We start from the raw sequence: 18,829 nt of genomic DNA on the forward strand, positions 1-18,829 counted from the left end.
TATAGGAAAAATAGGGCAAGGAAAGGTTAAGATTAGATGATCCTATCAAGGGTCAGAATTGAAAGTTATCAATCCATGTTTACAATTCTCACTAATGAAATGGTGACAATTGTCAACATAAGAATGCTTGAAAGGAGATGTAAGAAGCATTAAATGCTTGAGAAGACCTCATTGTTACCTTAGGAGGTAAGGGTTAAGGTTAGGTTAAGATTATCCATTGGATAAAGCTTTTATCCAAAGGATAAACTCTTGTGGAAGAGTTAAAGGGATAACCATGGTCAAAGCAACGAATGCTTGATGAGAGCCTTGGGTTAGACGAGGGTTGAGTTAGAGAGAAAGTCTCTAATCATGCAAGAGGGTTGAGTTAACCACTAATGGTTTGGAGGACTTTCAAGGTTAACTTGTTGAAGAGATAAAGCCTTTAATGGTTTCCAAAGACTTTGAGGGTTTGAGAAGTGACTTCCCTTTGCTTAGGGATGTGACAATATATAGTAGATGGGTTAGGCTAATTTAGAAGGGATTAGAAGAATCTAGAAGGGGGTTTAGAGAGGCAAGTAGGAGATGTAGGAAAATGCAAGTGGGTGAGGGGTAATTTTAATTAAAATAAATTGTTATATTTCAACAAAATAGATGCAAGTGGGGGATTTAAATAAATTAGATTTATTTATTTGAAGTGAACAATTTAATTAAATCTAAATTTAATTAAAAAGAGTAGAAGGGGGATTTTAATTAAATAAAGTGATTTATTCAATTAAATGATATGAAAGGCCTAAGTGAATTTAATTAAATAAATTGAATAAATTATTTAATCAAATAGATGAATGTGAATGCTTTAATTAAATTAAATGTAATTAAATAGAGGAATGAGAATAAAATGACTATTAAATATTCACTTAGGAAAGTGGTCATTTTTATACGTCTACATATATAGTAAGAGAAAAGGAGAGGGGAAACACCAAATTCAAAAGGAAGGTTTAAATTGTAAAGGGGTTGTTCTCTTGGGATATATTTATATGTATATATTTACTTACACAAGGGGTATGTAAATAAATACATATATCTATATATAGTTGATATAGAATTTAAATTGATTAAAGGATATGTATTTTATAAATCATTTTTGGGGAAAGATATATTAATGTATATATATGTTTATATATATATATATATATATAAAATCACAAACATTTATAAATGGATAAGTTGAAAGCTTATACCCCATTTACATATATTTTAATTAGTTATTTAATGAGGGAGGGTCAATAATGTCGGCAAGTAAATAGATTAGACTATTAAATTAATATTAATATAAAGGATTCATATTAATATTAATATGGTAAATTGGTGATCTACAATTAAAGAACATAATTAACGTCAATATCATATGGCATTATTTGAGTTATTTTAATTAACTCTAGACGAAAATGGGATTAAATAGTTATTATAAGGGTTTCAGTTATAATCATTTGGAAAATTATAATTAAAGTGATTTGAGTGATTTCAAGCTCTTAGCTAAAATTCAATAAACAATTTAATAAATCAAAATGAAACATAAATGTCATCCCTTGGGATAGTATCATTAATTAATTAATTTTAAAGAACTAATCCCTAATGAGTAATATTAGTGGAATGGCTTAGGGGGTTAAATTTTACCCCACTTAGCTAACATACATAGACATTACCCCTCTAGATTTGATTTAATAAAACATTCTAACTCGTTCTCTTGAAGATCGTTATAAATTGATACTTAAGAAATTGAGTTAGTGAAACTAAGTGAGCAACTGCATCTTCATATTATGTAAACATAAGTAATTAGGCCTTTTTTTAAAAAAAAATTTGTTGTGTTTTTGCCCTAATGTTTGGGCATGACAGATACCCTTATGTGAGCCTTGGAGAGGTTAGTGTGTACTTGAATGTTTGAAGAGATCTTGGATGTGTAAAAGGATCATGTTATAGTGGTATAGGAGGGAATTGTATGTATTTTCATTAAATATTTCATTATGTGTTTCACATGACTGACTCAAGTTATGAGTTGTATGAATAGTAGAATAATGTACTTGCATTTGACATATCTGATAGACTTTTAATAAATAGGATGTGTAAATGAAGAACGTGTTTGATGTGCATACATAACAATATATTAGTTAATTGATAGTTTCATTTTCCTTCTTCTCCTCATATTTTGACATTCAATGAATGGTCATAGTTAATGATGTATTTTTTTATCAATTAAGAGTAGCGAGTGTTTTCATTAAAGGGTTAGTTTGTAAGGAATGATTATTTTTATTAATCTCATCTGGATATTAGCACATTAGTGCTATATTTAATATAAGGAAATATCATGAGAAGATAATTTTCATTCTTCTATATCGGTAGTGAAATTAAAAATAGTACACTAAAGATGACAGGCATATAGGGAGAAATTTAATCGTACTTGTGTAATCTTGTTAGTTTGCATGCATATGTATGAATGGATTGAATATCAAAATTCTCTCCCTTTTCTCTCTCTCTAGTTATGAAGATTCATAGAAATGCTACTAAATGATGTATTTGAAATTAAATAGAAATATTTAATTGTTTGTTAACAAATATTATGAGGCATATATTGAGGAAAGTTTGTTTCATTTTGCATTGTAGACTAAAGTATTTTGTTCTGTCTATTAGGACATCATGTCAAGTAAGTAAGTTAATGGAATACTTTTGCATATACTCTATAGGTAGTCCATATGGTTTAGGTGTTTGATAGATCATGATGGGGAACAAGTATTGATTAGGATAATCGTATCACTGCATGTAGAATGTGCATAGAGAGTAGGAAATTATTCTTTTGTGGTTCCATTTTATGTTAAAAAATAGAAGTCTTAGCTTCACAGAACTTTTGTGTAATTGTTAAGAACTATAAGAATGTTGTGATTGGTCAGTGAAAATATAGAAATGATGCTACTTCCTTACCTTTTTTTGAATTGGGATTTCTATTAAAATGGATAAATGATTATGTTGGGAAGGTGATACTTGTGATAGAGATAGGTTAAGCACAAAATTGTGTCATGTTTCAAGGCAACTTATCAGCACAATTTAATCTAATTAATTCTAAATAAAAATTCATTTTAGTCACACATATAGTCTTTAAAGATTCATTATGGCTATCTTATATATGAGCCACAACCTTTCTAATTGGGATTGTCTACTAAATGTATATTTTCTGCCGCTTTGGGTCTAAATACCATAATTTATTTATTTTAAAAAAAAAATGATGTTTCAACAACTCCTACTATTATATATAATTTTTTATTATGAAATGTAAAACTACCCTTTTATAAATCTATAAGTGAATTTTCTGAAACATATCTTTTAATATTTCAATTTTTTTTTATATTTTATATATTTTTTTATTGAAAGTGCATCATCAACACTAAAATATAAGGTAGATTATTTTGTAAAGGAAAAATACTAAATTTTATTTAAAATTTTTGGAAAAAAAAAAGCACTAGAGAAAAGAGTCTATGTCTAGAGGATATAATTTTTTTTTATAGTTTAGATAAATAATTAAGAAAAAAAGTGACTTTAAATGGAAAGAGTTGTATTTTAGTAAACACAACTATTAAAATTTATTGAAAAATATATATACATAAAAAATAGTTAACAATATATTTTTGCACTAAAGTTCTAAGTTATCGATAATTTCTTGTTGAATTACTACATTATTTTTTATTAGGATAAAACTAGTTTTGAAGGGGCCTCGAAACCCTTACAATCAGTGAAATTTCCTCAAATAATGAACTAGACTACCCAGTAGTGAACAACATTTAAGAAAGGACCTGAAACCTTCTGGACTTATGGGCATCTAGAACCCAACACCCAAAGACTACACAAAGTATAAATAAAAATACAGAGCATCCACAACCAGTCAGACACCAACCATACTTCAAGAGTGAAACATTACAAAATGGGCTAGCCCAAGAAGATGGTCTAAGTCAGCAAATAATAGACCTCAACAAACCAAGAATGAGGGGTTTTCTAGGCACCCTCAACCAACAAGAAGGGTTTTCCCCATCCTCCCATAACTTGTAATAGAAATTCTAGGCCACAACAAGCCATGAAGGCAAAAACTAACCAGAAACAAACATTGACCAAATTGGGTCCTTGAAAACTACTAGCGTCCAACCAGTCCTTCACATAAACAAAAAACATAGGGTTTTTTCAAGCTCCCTCAGCCTTGTGACTGGGTTTTGTAAGGCTCCCACAACCTTTCAAGGCCCAGACAATAACATCTCTTCCTGAAAGCACAATCTAGGATGTGTAGGGACACGAGGTTTTAACAAGGCTCCCTTAACCTCAAACTTGAGGAAGAACAAGACTGAGAAAATCATACGCTCCATCCTCTCCACCTCAATTGTAGAATAAGGAAGGAAAATAGCATGAAGGCAAGTCTTTACTCCCAGACAGTCAAGAGACAACACATCATCAGCTTCCCTACATCATTTTATGGTCTCAACCATAGCATCCACCTTCACCTCAATAAAAGATAGGTCATCTCCAACAACATCCATCTTCAACTCTAAAGAAGATAAGGCCACCTCTATAGGAAAATATAGATAAAACTAGAGATGCTAAGGAAAAAACCAATTAAAAAATGAGAATCCAACCCAAGGGCCAACAGGGATAGAAATATTCAAAACCACCGAAAGAGAGGGTGCACCAAACAACGCCCAGGAGACCACAACAAAGGGCTCCAAAAATGAAAGTTGAGGAGGATAACCCATATCAAATAAAAGGTTACCATTCCCCATGAAGCACATCAGGCCTAAAATCCTCAAAAAATAAAGACCTCCTTCCAAAAAATAGGGCCACAGAACTGGTTCGGTAGCATTTCACAAAATGACAGAAGCAACAAAAGAAACCCAAAACATAGCCCACCTACTCTTCCCATGGACCAAACCTACCATATGGAAGAAAAATGGGCTGAATAAGGGCATCTCCGCAAAGGGAAAGCCTCCAAAAGTAGCCCCAGTTGAGGAAATAATAACCGCCCTAAACACAAAAGGGAGATAGGAAAAAGAGCACGCGCCAGCGATGGAAAAAATAGAGCAGAGAAAGGGAAAGGGGGAGACCTCAGCACATCCCTGACAACCCCATTAGAAATTACAGCAACCCCTTCACCATCAAAATCCTCCTATGTCCTATCCCAAGGTGCCCCCACCCAAACACTCTGATCGTAGAGCGACTAGATCATAGATTGCAACCCAACATCCAAGCGGAGCCCGAGGGAAATGATAAAACCATCATTGTCATCATCCGCTTCATCATCTCTGCCATGAGAATCTCCTAAAACCCTCGCTCGCACCTCACCTCCTTGCTCTCCTCATTTAAAATTTAGTAATTTGAATTACTACATTGTTAATTATAAAATCTAAATAAATTAAATAAAAAAGATTGAGAAAGTGATATAAGTTAATGGAATAAGAGATAATTTTGCAAGGACAAATATTTTAATAATAAAATTATAATATTGCATAAGAAATAAAAAAATATTATCATTAGCATTAAACTCATCACAATTTGAATAAACAAAATCTTAATTAAAAATGTATACAATAAAACGATATTAAATAAATGTAATGTAAGTAGTTTATCTGAATAAGTGATGTGTGGTAAACCATTTTTTATGTTTTTTTATGTTTGTTTATCTTTTCACGATCGCACTACGTTGCATTTTTTCACTTGTTTGAGAAACCATGTTTAACAAAAATTAGTACAAAATAAAGATATTATTAGTATTCTTGTATTATTTCTTTTTAATTATTATATTATTAATATATTATAATAATACTATAATATTATTCTATAATTTTTTATATTTTTATTATTATTATGTTTTTGATTAAGGTTAAATAGGTTTTGAAGGGACCCAAAACCCTCAGATTTTACCAGGATTTGGAACCCAAAAAACAACGTTTCCTAAAGGAATAATCATCAAAAAACCACCAGGCCAACCACAAGCGAGACTAAAAAAGACTAGCCTCTAAAACATAAATAAGGGTTTTACTAAGGCTCCCTTAACCTTCGAATGACAACATGGGTTTTCTAGGAACCCATAACCTTCAAAGACACTAGACTACAACAAGTAGCAATACATTAAGGATTAGGACTCAGAGGGTTTTGAATGGCTCCCCTAACCAACAACCTGGGTTTTGAACTAGCCCCCAAAACCAACAGAGAAGGGTTTTCCTAGGATACCTTAATGTGCAACATAGATCTCAGGTTGCCAAAAACAAAACCTATCCTTAACCAAAAACCAAAATAACAAGTGCCCAGGCTGGGCCCTTGAAAACTACTAGCATCCAGCCTGCTTGTGGGTTTTACAACGCTCCCACAACCTGAACCAGACATCAATAAAATAAACAAAAAATAATAGCCAAGAGGGGGATTTTGAAAGGCTTCTTTAACCTTCAGAATGGGTTTTAAAGTGTCTCCCATAACCAGCAAGAAGGCACCCATCACCACCCAACATCTGATTAGCACTCGCCTTCCAGCATGACACCTCTCCACCTCAATAAGAAAGGAAACCACCTCAATAGGAACTGGAAGGAAAGAGGCCAAACATAGGGAAAATGAAGCAGATAACCCCAAAAGAAAGACCATCAACACTTGTCCCGAGTAGTCGATGGAGGATAAGATGTGGTGGAGGAATCACCACCACATCTTATCCTCCATCGACTACCCGAGACAAGTGCTATTAATACCATCCTTTTAAGGATATGAAGCTTAGATATTTGTGAAAACTTTAGATTCAAAGATTTATATTGTAATTAATGAGAAGAGTAACTAACACTTTTTTGATAGCATTAATATTGTAATTAATGCTCATCCAAAATTGTAAGGAGAAGATAGGTGCCAAAGTGATTGATTTTTGGAAAGATCAAAATTGGGTGGACCCCGGATCTATTGATCCCAAACTCAAGAAGGTAAATTTAATGATCAACCACGTTGTCTTAAATACCAAAAGGGAAGACCATATGGTGTGGTGTGTGACTTCCCACTTCCCGCATCATCTCCATATCCATTTATGATGTACTGATGTGCACATGTTCAATTTTATTTTATTATTTGAAATTTATTATTATTATGTTATTATTTATTATTATAAATATTAGTATTATATTAGTAATAAAATTATTTTATTATCATACTTTAATACTCTTAAATTGAATGAGAATAATTAAATTAATATTGTTAATTTATATTTTTTCATATTAAATATATGTTTATCTATTTATATATGTAAAAAAAATAAAAAATTGTAATTTAAACACTTAAAGTCTCATATGTTAAATTTTTCTAAATTAAATAGCAAAGTCTTGCATTCATTGTATTTTATTTTTTATTTTTTTTTGTAGACGTATCTTTTTCACTCAAAATAATAGAAAATAATATATTAAAAAATATTCAATAAAAATCATTAACTGACATCAATTTCTTATCTCAAAAAACATAAAATTATACTATATATAAAACAATCTTCATCAAAGAGAATGAACAATAGATTTTAATTATAGCACTTTAATAAAAATTAATAATATAAATATTAAATGAAAAAATCTAGATTCCATAATTATCATATTTAAAATATATGTCAAAAAAAAAAATTCTTTTAAACATTCTATGAAAGAAAAAAAATCTAAAAAATAGTACAAAATTAAAATAAATAATTTTTTGATAAAAATATTATAAATTTCAAATTTAAAGGATTCTTTTATTGTTTTTTTTATTTTGATAGTCCCAAATCTAAAAAACTATATTGAGAATGAAATCAATTGATCTCTATATTCCTTTCTACTATAGATGGAGGGGAGATTCATTCCTTTGTTCATTGCAAACATTTAAATGAATGTATGTCAAATATTTGTCTAGTATGCGATTTTATCAGGAACCAATAATAATTAATGGCATTTCAATTGGCAAACAAAAGATAATAAAGTGCAGAAGATCATTCAACTTTGAAAACATGTGATGGGCTAAGAAGTGGTACATATTAATTATGTGATCATTATTTTAAAATGCACAAGAAAAAATAGAGTTAAAAAAATAATGTCCGCTAAATTATAATAATCTTAGAAGACGGTGAACTGTTAGACATGTCAAAATTAAAATTATACTAGAGGAAAAAGACAAGTGCTATTAATACCATCCTTTTAAGGATAGGAAGCATAGATATTTGTGAAAAATTTAGATTCAAAGATTTATATTGTAATTAATGATAAGAATAACTAACACTTTTTTGATAGCATTAATATTGTAATTAGTGCTCATCCAAAATTGTAAGGAGAAGATAGGTACCAAAGTGATTGATTATTGGAAAGATCAAAATTGGGTGGACCCCGAATCTATTGATCCCAAACTCAAGTAGGTAAATTTAATGATCAACCACGTTGTCTTAAATACCAGAAGGGAAGACGATATGGTGTGGTGTGGGACTTCCTCAGGGACTTATTCAGTCTCTTTTATTGTCCTTTTACTGGCACAATCCAAAGATCCTACTCCTTGCTGGGCTAAGGCTTGGTATTCAGGCTCGATTCCTAAAATCAATATTTTTTCTTGGATCCTTTTGCAAAATAAGATTCTAGCTACTAATAATTTGAGAAAGAGTGGATTTTGTTAACCAAAAATATTCTATCTCTATCTTAATAATGAGGAATTTGTGAACCACATATTTTTACACTTTCCTTTTACCACTCCTATTTGGGGATGTTTTTCAATTGTGGGGGTTGAACTGGGTTTTCCTGGAGGAGATGCATGATTATTTTAGAAGCTAGCATTATTCTACCAATAACATCACCATAAGAAATCTATGGAAGTTTTCTTTTGCCCATATCCTCTTGGGGATATGGAAAGCCAGTAATAATAAAATATTCTGAAATGATATTAACACCTCTGAAGTGGCGTGGGTCAAGATAAAAAATAACTAAGTTGAGAATGTGATGGCCAAGGGGGTGCATTGTTGTAGCAATAAGGAGGACTTTGAGGTTCTCAAAAGATAGAATGTCCTAGCCTTTTTGGGCTCCAACATCAACCAAATCAATAAAATATTGTGTTGCTGGTCCTTTCCCCCTAATAATTGATTTAAGGCCAACATTGATGGTGCGACGAAAAGAAATGTGAGACTTGCTAGTTGCGGTGGTGTTATCTGAAATGGGGCTAGCTTTTACACTAGGGCGGTTGCCTATCCCTTGGGAATTCAGACCAATGATTTGGCGGAATCTATGGGCGCTCTTCAATCAATTAAATTAGCCTATAATTTAGGGGTCAAAATGCTATGGTTGGAAGGCAACTCTAAAAAACATTATTAACTACCTTCTAGGTAAACATCAACCTTCATGGACTACCAAAAACATCATTTATTCTGCCAGGGAGCTTCTTCAGGGGTTTAAAAAATGCCATATTTACCATGTTTATAGAGAGGCTAATAGGAGTGCTGACTTGGCTGCCAATGAGGTAGTACAAAGCGAGCTAATTATTACCTAGAATGGCGAAGGGGAGCTAGTTTTGTAGGCAGTCGAGAAGGAGGTACAGTAATCAATGTAGGTTCACTTCGCATGCTTTATGGGTATTTTTCTCCCACTTGAACAATAGATTCAGAAACTTCTACAGATTTTGGGTGGTTTCTCACAGAAAGTTTGTAGTGAAGAAAGGTATCAATTGGGAATTACAGACAATTGACATCAATATCATTATGGGTGGAAAATGAAAGAGAATAGAGGCTACCACCATTGATAAATGGAAGAGTCATCCACAAGCTTGGGTGGTTCTCCAAGCTGCCAAGATGATGGATTTCATGGAGTGCATGTACGAGAAACGGCCTGAAATTATGAGAATCTCCAAGAAGGGATGGAACAAAGTTACGTTAAACATAGGTAACATGAAGGTCAAGGTGACTGAAACTATGATTGTGGAGGCAACAAATCTTCTGATAGACAACATCAAGTTCTATAGGGACAAAAAGATTTTAGATGCTACTGTGAAGAAATTTCCGAAGGAGGAGGAGGAGAAAGCTAGATTGGTGAAGGGTAGCCATACCTACTTCTCACCAAAGGTAATTAAATTAATTTGGTGAAGGGTTTTTCTTGCTATAATGAAATTTATCACACTTGATGGTATATACACTAGGGTTTATAGCTACCATTTTATCTTACTTAATCACTTTAGGTATAAAGATAAAATTTATATTCCATATTATCTTTTTTGTGCCCTTAATACTGGGATCAAGGATGCTATATCCAACCCTAGTATTAACCCAGCAATGCATAAAGGTTTGATGGTGATTAAGTATGATCACATCAAGAATGCTACCATCCAGTTGAATATAGTTGAGGTCTCTAAGTTGGAAAAGGATTTTGATGACTCTAATGATAAGAAAGGTGAAGGCTATGACATAGAAACCGAAACAGAGGACAATCCCCACATTCTTGGGTGAATCTTGAAACCAATTGTGGCAAGACCCAAGAAGAGAATCACCTGGATATTGACCTCTACATCAATAATGTCATGGAAAGCTTCAAATAGGTGCTCCTCTGGATGTATAAGGAAATTGCTGACATTAAAACCAAGCAAGCCTAGGAAGCTGGGAAAATCGTGACTTTACAAGGTTTAGGCTGAGGAAAGTTCAAGTCCCTCCCAGATTGTCTCAATGGGCTTACCAAAGCTATTGGTAATGTAGAGGAGATTATCAATGCTAAACAAAATAGTTTTCTTATCTTGGAGAACAGAGCAGGGGCCACTAAAAAAAGACTTGATGGGGTTGAGAACACACTCAACAAAATAGGTGAGCAAAGTCATAAGATTCTTAAGACTACCTTGGCTAGTATGAAGGCTCTTATCATTAAGCTAGAGAATAACCATGGGGATAAGGTTGCGATGGGCATTATTGATGTAAAGGACGACACCCCAAATGATAAGGAAATAGGGCTTGGGCGAAGAATGCAGGCGAGAACTAAAATGATGCAAAGCCACAACAAGGAAATTGAGGATATCAAGCAGGCAACTGATAATATGGAACAACTGGAGCTGGAAGCTATTGAAATGCTTCAAAACTTGTTTGTTGGTGTTTTGCTCGTCAGCTATTCTTTCTTAGTGTGTTGTATTTTGTGTTTTGGTATGCTTTGATGTAAATCTTTTGATCTTTTGTCTATAATGGGTTTCAGGACCCCATCAAAACCTGTTTTCCCATATTAAAAAACTAACACTTTTTTGGTATTAATATTCAACTCAAAAGAAAGAATATTACTGCTATTTTTTATATGCATATGCTTTTGATTAAGATAAGTAAGATTTTGAAAGGGTCAAATCCTTGAACCATAAAAAGGATACAACAAAAAACCTAACGAAACACAAACAAATAGCCAACCTATTGGTTTAAGAAGTGTTCCAAATCAATTTTCTTTTTCAAAATGACAAAATCGTTTTCCCGAAAATATTCACAATAGCATTTACATCTCCACCTGCAAACCTCAGACTTTTGAGAGAGGCATTGAAGGATAATATACATATTTTATACCAATGTTATTTAATTACCAAAAACAAATGATGCCACAAAATGACAAACCAATAGTTTCATAGTACTTCAACTTTGATTAAAACACTAAATCAGTACTTCAAATGAATTATTTGTCATTAAAAAATCTTAGAGAGACTAGAGAAAAGAGTTCGCAAGAAAAATAGCAATAATGATAACCATTGTCCATAAGAATCCCAAATGTAATGCCTTCCATTGTTTGTTTACATATTTTAAAAATGAATGGTTAATTGAAGAAAAATAGTGAGGTCAAATTTTACATTACTTCTATTATAATATTCTTGTTTTCTTAATCATAATTTATTATTTGATTACCATAAACGTGATTCTATGGGTCTGTAGTATCACAGAACCCTACAATTATAAATTATTTATTTATTTTATAGGTATTCTGTCCGTGGTTGCAGTATACGAGATCCTCTGCTCTGCACTAAGCCTTGCTCCACCCCTTCCACACCTACGAAATTCAAGTGGTTCGCATGATCTTCGAGTATTTGCATTACGACAACTCCTGTTAACATATATTTAATAGGTATCCTTTGTGTGCTTGTAGTGACAGGAGATCCTCTTCTTTGCACTAAGCCTTGATCGACCTCTTCTACGCCTACGAGATTCAGACGGTACATATGATCTTCTAGTTTTTGCATTAGGATAACTGCTGCTAATATATATTTTATAGGTATCATCTCTGTGGTTGCAGTGACAGTAGATACTCTTCTTTGCACCAAGCCTTAATCCATCTCTTCTACACCTACAAGATTGAGGTTCTACGCATGATCTTCGATTTTTTTCATTAGGACGACTTCTGTTAACATATATTTCATAGGTATCCCCTCTGTGGTTGCAGTCACGGGGGATCCTTTTCTTTGCGCTAATCCTTGAGTCACCACTTCTACGCCTATGATATTGAGGTGGTATGCATGATCTTGGAGATTTTTCATTAGGATAGCTCGTCTCAACATAAATTTTATACGTATCATTTCGGTAGTTGCAGTGAGAAGAGATCTTCTTCTTAGGATTATGCCTTGATCCACCTCTTCTATGCCTACGAGTTTGACGTCGTACACATGATCTTGGAGTTTTTCCAGTAGAACAACTCCTGTTAACATATTGATCATCTGGATCTTCAAATTCATTATCACAACGTTTTGGCAACTCAAATTCTTCCCTATTAACATAGCCAACCGAAACTGACGACCTTGGAAATCTCGGCGCAAATTGTGACTGTTGCCGTTCGCCTAATAAAACACGTAAATCGTCCAGGTTGTCGCAGATGTTTTCTAATGGTTCATTAAACGTACTCTTTGCACGGGTAGATATGTAGGCATTTTCGAATAAGTAGTTACGTAAACTGTGATATTCAGTTTCTAGTTTACCTGACTCTTCTTTTAAGGCAAGCACACGGTCGCTAAGATCATCCAAACACTGGTGAAATGATTGTAAAATGTTCTCCTCCTCCCGCTGCCTCTGCTCCATTTCATATAAAATCTGCTCATCGGCCATGTTTTGGCTTTGCCTCAATACTTGTACAGTGATGATACAAGTTCTAGTTCTAATTGGTATGATTATTCTGGACTTTCTACCCTCTTTATCTATCTCTCGAAGGGGTTTATTGGAGATTGAAGAGGTATATTATGCGTGCCGCTTCAACTTTTGGATTATTAAGGGAACTAAATAGAACCAAAAATAACGAAAATAATGGTAAGCGTGGCTACTACTTAGCATACATAATAACAACAATTACTAAATCTTTGCAAATGCATGGCTTGTCAGCAAAACTGCTTTTCAGTGATTCCATTTTAAAATAAAATATTTTCTACAAATTAAAATATAATAAATATTTTATTTTAATTAATCAATTGAGATAGTCAAAGGTACATCTTGTATATTTAGATGTTTCCCATTTTAAGAGCTCTGATGAGTCTTTCAAATTAATTGAAACTGTGTAAAAATTATCAGTTATAGTAGACTATTATATGATTTATAAGTTGTGCTGTTTACATTCTACTTGAACAATTGTAAAATTATAGATGAGTATTAAAATATTTTTATATTATTAATAGTGAAAGATGTATATTCATTTATTTATTAGAAGTGTTAATTAAATAAGAGCAAATAAAATGAAGACAAAATCAGATATGAAAACGTAAACCAGATCAAGCACGAAACACAAGATTTATAGTGGTTCGTCATAAAGGTTGTGTCCACTCTCAACCAGAGAATGTCTTTATTCACAGTTACCCAATACATCAAATACAACATATACACTCATTGAAGAGACTGGGAGAAGAAGAAAGGAATAGTCACAACTGTTAGAGTTCACATCATCAACAATCTCCCACTTGAAATCCAACCCATACAGCTACGAACAATGATATCCCCTGCATTTTTATGCTTAATCTCACATTGTGAGCCCTGTACTAGAGGATTTTAACTTCTCACTAATCTATTAAGGGACACTTTGAATTAATCTTCTCCGAGTTAAATCTGAATGAATAAACTTTAATAACTGAATATCATCAACAAAACACTGCTTGTATGTAAATTCATGCACTCTAAATATACATTTTTTATGTATGCGACAATCCAGACTTTTATCCTCTTTGGTAAATTTAGCAAAACACTTATCTTCATCCTACCCCAAATCTACACCTCCCATGTAACTTCAAATATTTGTTACTAGGACACCTTTAGAGTCTTCGAGAACTTCTGTTTGAATATCGACAACCTCGAGATGAATTTTATATTCATATACAACTTTGCCTTGACAAAGCCTCAATAAAAGCCTTTGAATTTCCAGTATAAGTATAACATTTGGTATCTTGTATTGTTTTATAGAAGGGCAGGCCTAGGGTACATTCTATTAGAAAACTGATTTTTTTCATCATGCAGTTAATTTCTCCCACCATGCAGTTGGTCAAAAACTGAATTGCACGATAGTTAGATTCTCACGCATACTTAGCATGCAATCATTTTTTGTTTTACACATGTAATAAAATGGTCCTCGGTTTTGTATCCATGCATGCATGCATTCTAGAGGAGTTATATACCACCATAAAAGCTTTCAAGGTAGATAATTTAGTTTACATATTTTGTATTTAATTATTTCTCCATGTAGCTGAGACTTTTGCATGTATAGTTTCCACCATAAAACTGTTTTTTTTATTTTTATTTTTTTATCAGCAAGTGCTATCAAGATGGGGATATCACCCTATATTAAACCAAAATGAGACATACATATTGTCATATATATAACCTCCACATTTATCAAATCTATTTCTAGTACTTATTACATAAGCCTAAGTATGGTAGCCATCCACATGCCTATGGTTGCCAGCTTGTCCACATTTCCTTCTGACAGCCAACCATTTTCTTGGAGCATCATCCTTCTGAAGGGTTCCATATCTGCGTTCTTGATACCAACTCTGAACACCTCCCAAGCCTCCACCATGAACTCCTCCTTCCTCATTCTGATTGCTTCAGCAGCAAGCCGAACTTCATCTTCGGGGTCCGAACACTTCTTGTCTGAAAGAAATACCAGTGGGTTGAAGTATGGCCCGAGGATGCTAGCCCATTCCTCCTCCATTTCCAGCACCACTCCTCCTACAACTTCAATATCTTCTTCATGAACGAAGCCCTCTAACTTTTCCACATAGGCTTCCTTTGAGGGAAAAACATCCACCAACAAACATAGGATAATCTCGTATATGAAGCCATCACACGAGTGCCTGTCTTCACTAAATGCATCATTTAGAATTCCCTGGATCATAGTCTAACCTTCGATATCTATATCAAATAGCCGTTTGCATTGAGCTCCCAGCATCTCCTTGTGGCAAAGGAAACTTAATCCAAACTTGTGAACCATCTTACTTATGCAAAGTATTTTGATCCTGGCTATCCACTATAATTTATAACGACCAACTGGTTCTAGAACCCTCTCGGCCAGTCTAAATCATTTTGTTGTTTATTCACGGGCTATCAAGAAACACCGAGGGTACTTCTGCCTTCCCTCGTGAACCTCTGGATAAGAGCATACCTTCTCTTATCCTCATAAGCGAAACCACCTTCCGATCAGCCAATTCCTGACTTAGGGATGTGGGTTGCATCCTCTTGCAATCTCTGTAGGATATCACTGTTGATTGCATTTGCAGTAGATAAGACAGTTGGCAGAAGAATGTCTAACCCATGATTAGCTAAGAGGTCCACAACTTGGTTGCCTTCCTAGTATGTATGTTGTATCTGGTAATCCTCTAATTTTAGAAGGTGGTCATAAATTCTTGGGATCGAAGAGCCCAACCTCCAATTCAAAAAATGCTTATTAATGATTCCATTGATAACCACTTTTGAGTGTCCTTCTATCACCACTTTAGTTACTCCATTAGCAGTTGCCCATTTGAGTCCTTCTCTAGAGCTGTAATTTCTACTATATTGTTGGATACAAAGCCCGCTTGTCCACTTACCGCACCTATAAATTCACCTTTCTCATCTCTAATAACTGCTCCATAGCCTGATAGACCTAGATTTCCTTTGCTAGCCCCATCGAAGTTCATCTTTTTCCAACCACTAGGGGGGGGGGTCCACTTAACCCTTTTTCGACCTATAGTCTTAATTCCTTGGATATGACTGCTACATTGTTTCAATTTCCACACCTTCTCCATTTCCCTATCCCACTTTGAGTAATATTTATATTTACTTCCGCATATCTTGCCATTAATTGTTTCTTCGATGGCCCTTTAAATTTTATTGATAAGGATGTTAACCTCCATCTCTTTTTCCCTAAATATTCTTATGTTTCTCTCCTTCCACACATGATACACCATCAAAGAAGGAGACGTAATCCGCAAGCTACCCCATTTAGAAGATCTACCTCCTATCAGCCAAGCCTGAATGAATTCCTTGAATGAGTCATTATAAACCATATAATTCTAAAGCTACATCTGCAACCAATCCCAACACTTTCTAGAAAAAGAGCAATTGTACAATAAATGATTCACTTTTTCTTCCTCCATTTTGCAGAGACAGCATCTGTTGGGCCCCTAGATCCCAATTAACTTCAATCTGTCACTAGTAAGAATTTTCCCATGCAGAGCAATCCAAAGAAAGGCCCCCGCCTTAGGTAATACCCACTTGTCCTAACATAAGGCAGTCGACCAGTCCCCATCTTTTAGCCTCCTTATCTACAATTCACATCCCAAGTTGACCTTATAACTTCCTGATTTGGATGCATTCTAGATAAGCGTGTCTTTTTCGGATGTCAAATGGATGATTCTGCTTCGGAGAATATCATTTACCTTCTCACTATTTGCAATCTGAACATTATCAAACGCCTTCCATCTAATTGGGGAATTTGCACAACACCCTTCATGGATATAGTCTGCCACCCGTTCACCCATAGAAGCTTCCATCTCATTTATCCAATCTAAATCATCAATTTCATCAACTAGTGCTTTATCACCATTTCATGAATCCCTCCAGAATTTAGCCTTACAGTCGTCGCCTATTCTCCATGTCAGATGATCAGTAATGATTCTCCTACTTTCCCATATGAGTTTCCATATTGGAGAACCTCCAATTGAATTTCCCATAATGAAAATTCTTTTTGGCTCATTTGAATCTAGGTATTTATGCGACATCATCTTGCACCAGCCTTTGTTGGGACTATTGTACATCTTCCAAGCCAGCTTTGCCCCCAGCGCCAAATTCTGCAAGTTCATCTTCCTTAGACCCGCTCCACCTTCCATTTTGAGCATGTAGACTATTTCCCAATTTAATAACGGGATCGTTTTTCCATCCTTCGCCCCTTCCTAGATGAACCTTTTTAATAGGCCATCCATTGTCGACAATGCCTTTTGAGGAGCCCTGTAGCATGAGAAATAATAAATAGGGATGGCTGAAAGCACTGACTTGGTCATCTGCATCCGCCCCACCTGCGAAAGCCACTTATTCTTCCATAGGTCTGTTTTGGCTCTGCATTTATTAACTACTTCTTCCCATAGCCTAAAGTCTACTTTGCCTGCGAATAGGGGAACTCTGAGGTAATGGATCGGGAATGCACCTTGGCCGAATTGCAGTACTCTGACTATTTTCTCCTGCATTTTCTTACTGGAATTTGGAATAAATATGGGACTTTTGTTTGTTCATGCTTTGCCTTGATTCCTTTTCGTAAGCTTCCAAAACACTGCCGATGACTAGAGCTTCTCTTTCTGATGCATAGCCAAAGAGAATGGTATCGTCTGTGAATTGAGAATGGGACACCGGACTCAATCTTTCGCTAATTGAAAACCCTTTCCAAAGACCTTGATCCACTTTATTTTTGATCTGCTTGTCTAACATTTCTGCCATCAGAACAAACAGGAAGGGCGACAAAGGATCTCCTTGTCGTATCCCGTTAGAAGCTTTGAAGAAACCACACGTAGAGCCGTTAACTAAAATTGAGAAGGAAACAGTTGAAATACATTGGACTATACATCTTATCCATTTATCATCAAAACCAAACTTCTTCAATACCTCTATTTAGAAACTCCACTTGACCCAATCGTAGGCCTTGGAAACATCATGTTTAATGACCATACCTTGAAATTTAGAAGCATGTATCGAGTGGATGGTTTCAGCTGCCATGATGATGCTATCTATGATTTCACGCCCCAGGATGAAGACGTGTTGTTCTGGTGAGATAATGTTTTTGAGAATTGATTTAAGTCTGTTGGTCATTGCCTTGGATATGATTTTATATAGGGAGTTACAAAGTGAAATTGTTTTGAAATCCATGATTGATAAATAGTCTTGTTTCTTCAAAATTAAAGCAATGTTCGTGTGATTGATCTCTTTGACGAACTTCCCCTATTTTCCAAAATCTTCTAGAATACTGAGAATATCATTCCCCATGAATTCCCAGCATCTCTGATAAAATTTCATTGTGAACCCATCTGGACCTGGTGCTTTGTTAGGATATTGATCAAAGACCGCCTTTCTAACTTCAACAAGTGAAAAGGGACAACATAAAGATCGGTTATCAGCCTCTGAAATTACTTTTGGGATGATGTCCACAAGAAATTGGGACTGTGGATTTTGAGCTACTACATTCCTCAACAGATCTTTGAAAAAGCTTATCACTATCTCCTCTATGGCTTCTGGGGAAGAGTGCAACTTACCTTCTAGATCAGTAACTCTAAAAATTATGTTCTTGGATCTGAAGGATTTAACAGATGCATGGAAAAATTTCATATTTGCATCTCCCTCTTTTATCCAGAGCTCCCTGGA

At 34.3% G+C, this 18,829-nt stretch overlaps 1 protein-coding gene across 1 annotated transcript; it reads right to left on the reverse strand.

Moving 5' to 3' along the window:
* Positions 1 to 17,227: 17,227 nt before the first annotated feature.
* Positions 17,228 to 18,280, reverse strand: LOC131858110 (uncharacterized). The gene is made up of 4 exons (XM_059211106.1): positions 18,142 to 18,280; positions 17,718 to 17,994; positions 17,497 to 17,671; positions 17,228 to 17,428 (listed from the first exon to the last, which is right to left on the reverse strand). Exons 1-4 carry the CDS (start codon positions 18,278 to 18,280, stop codon positions 17,228 to 17,230), a joined length of 792 nt encoding a protein of 263 aa, XP_059067089.1.
* Between the last annotated feature and the right edge of the window lie 549 nt (positions 18,281 to 18,829).

Source organism: Cryptomeria japonica, chromosome 1 (assembly GCF_030272615.1).
Source record: "Cryptomeria japonica chromosome 1, Sugi_1.0, whole genome shotgun sequence".
NCBI lineage: Eukaryota > Viridiplantae > Streptophyta > Pinopsida > Cupressales > Cupressaceae > Cryptomeria > Cryptomeria japonica.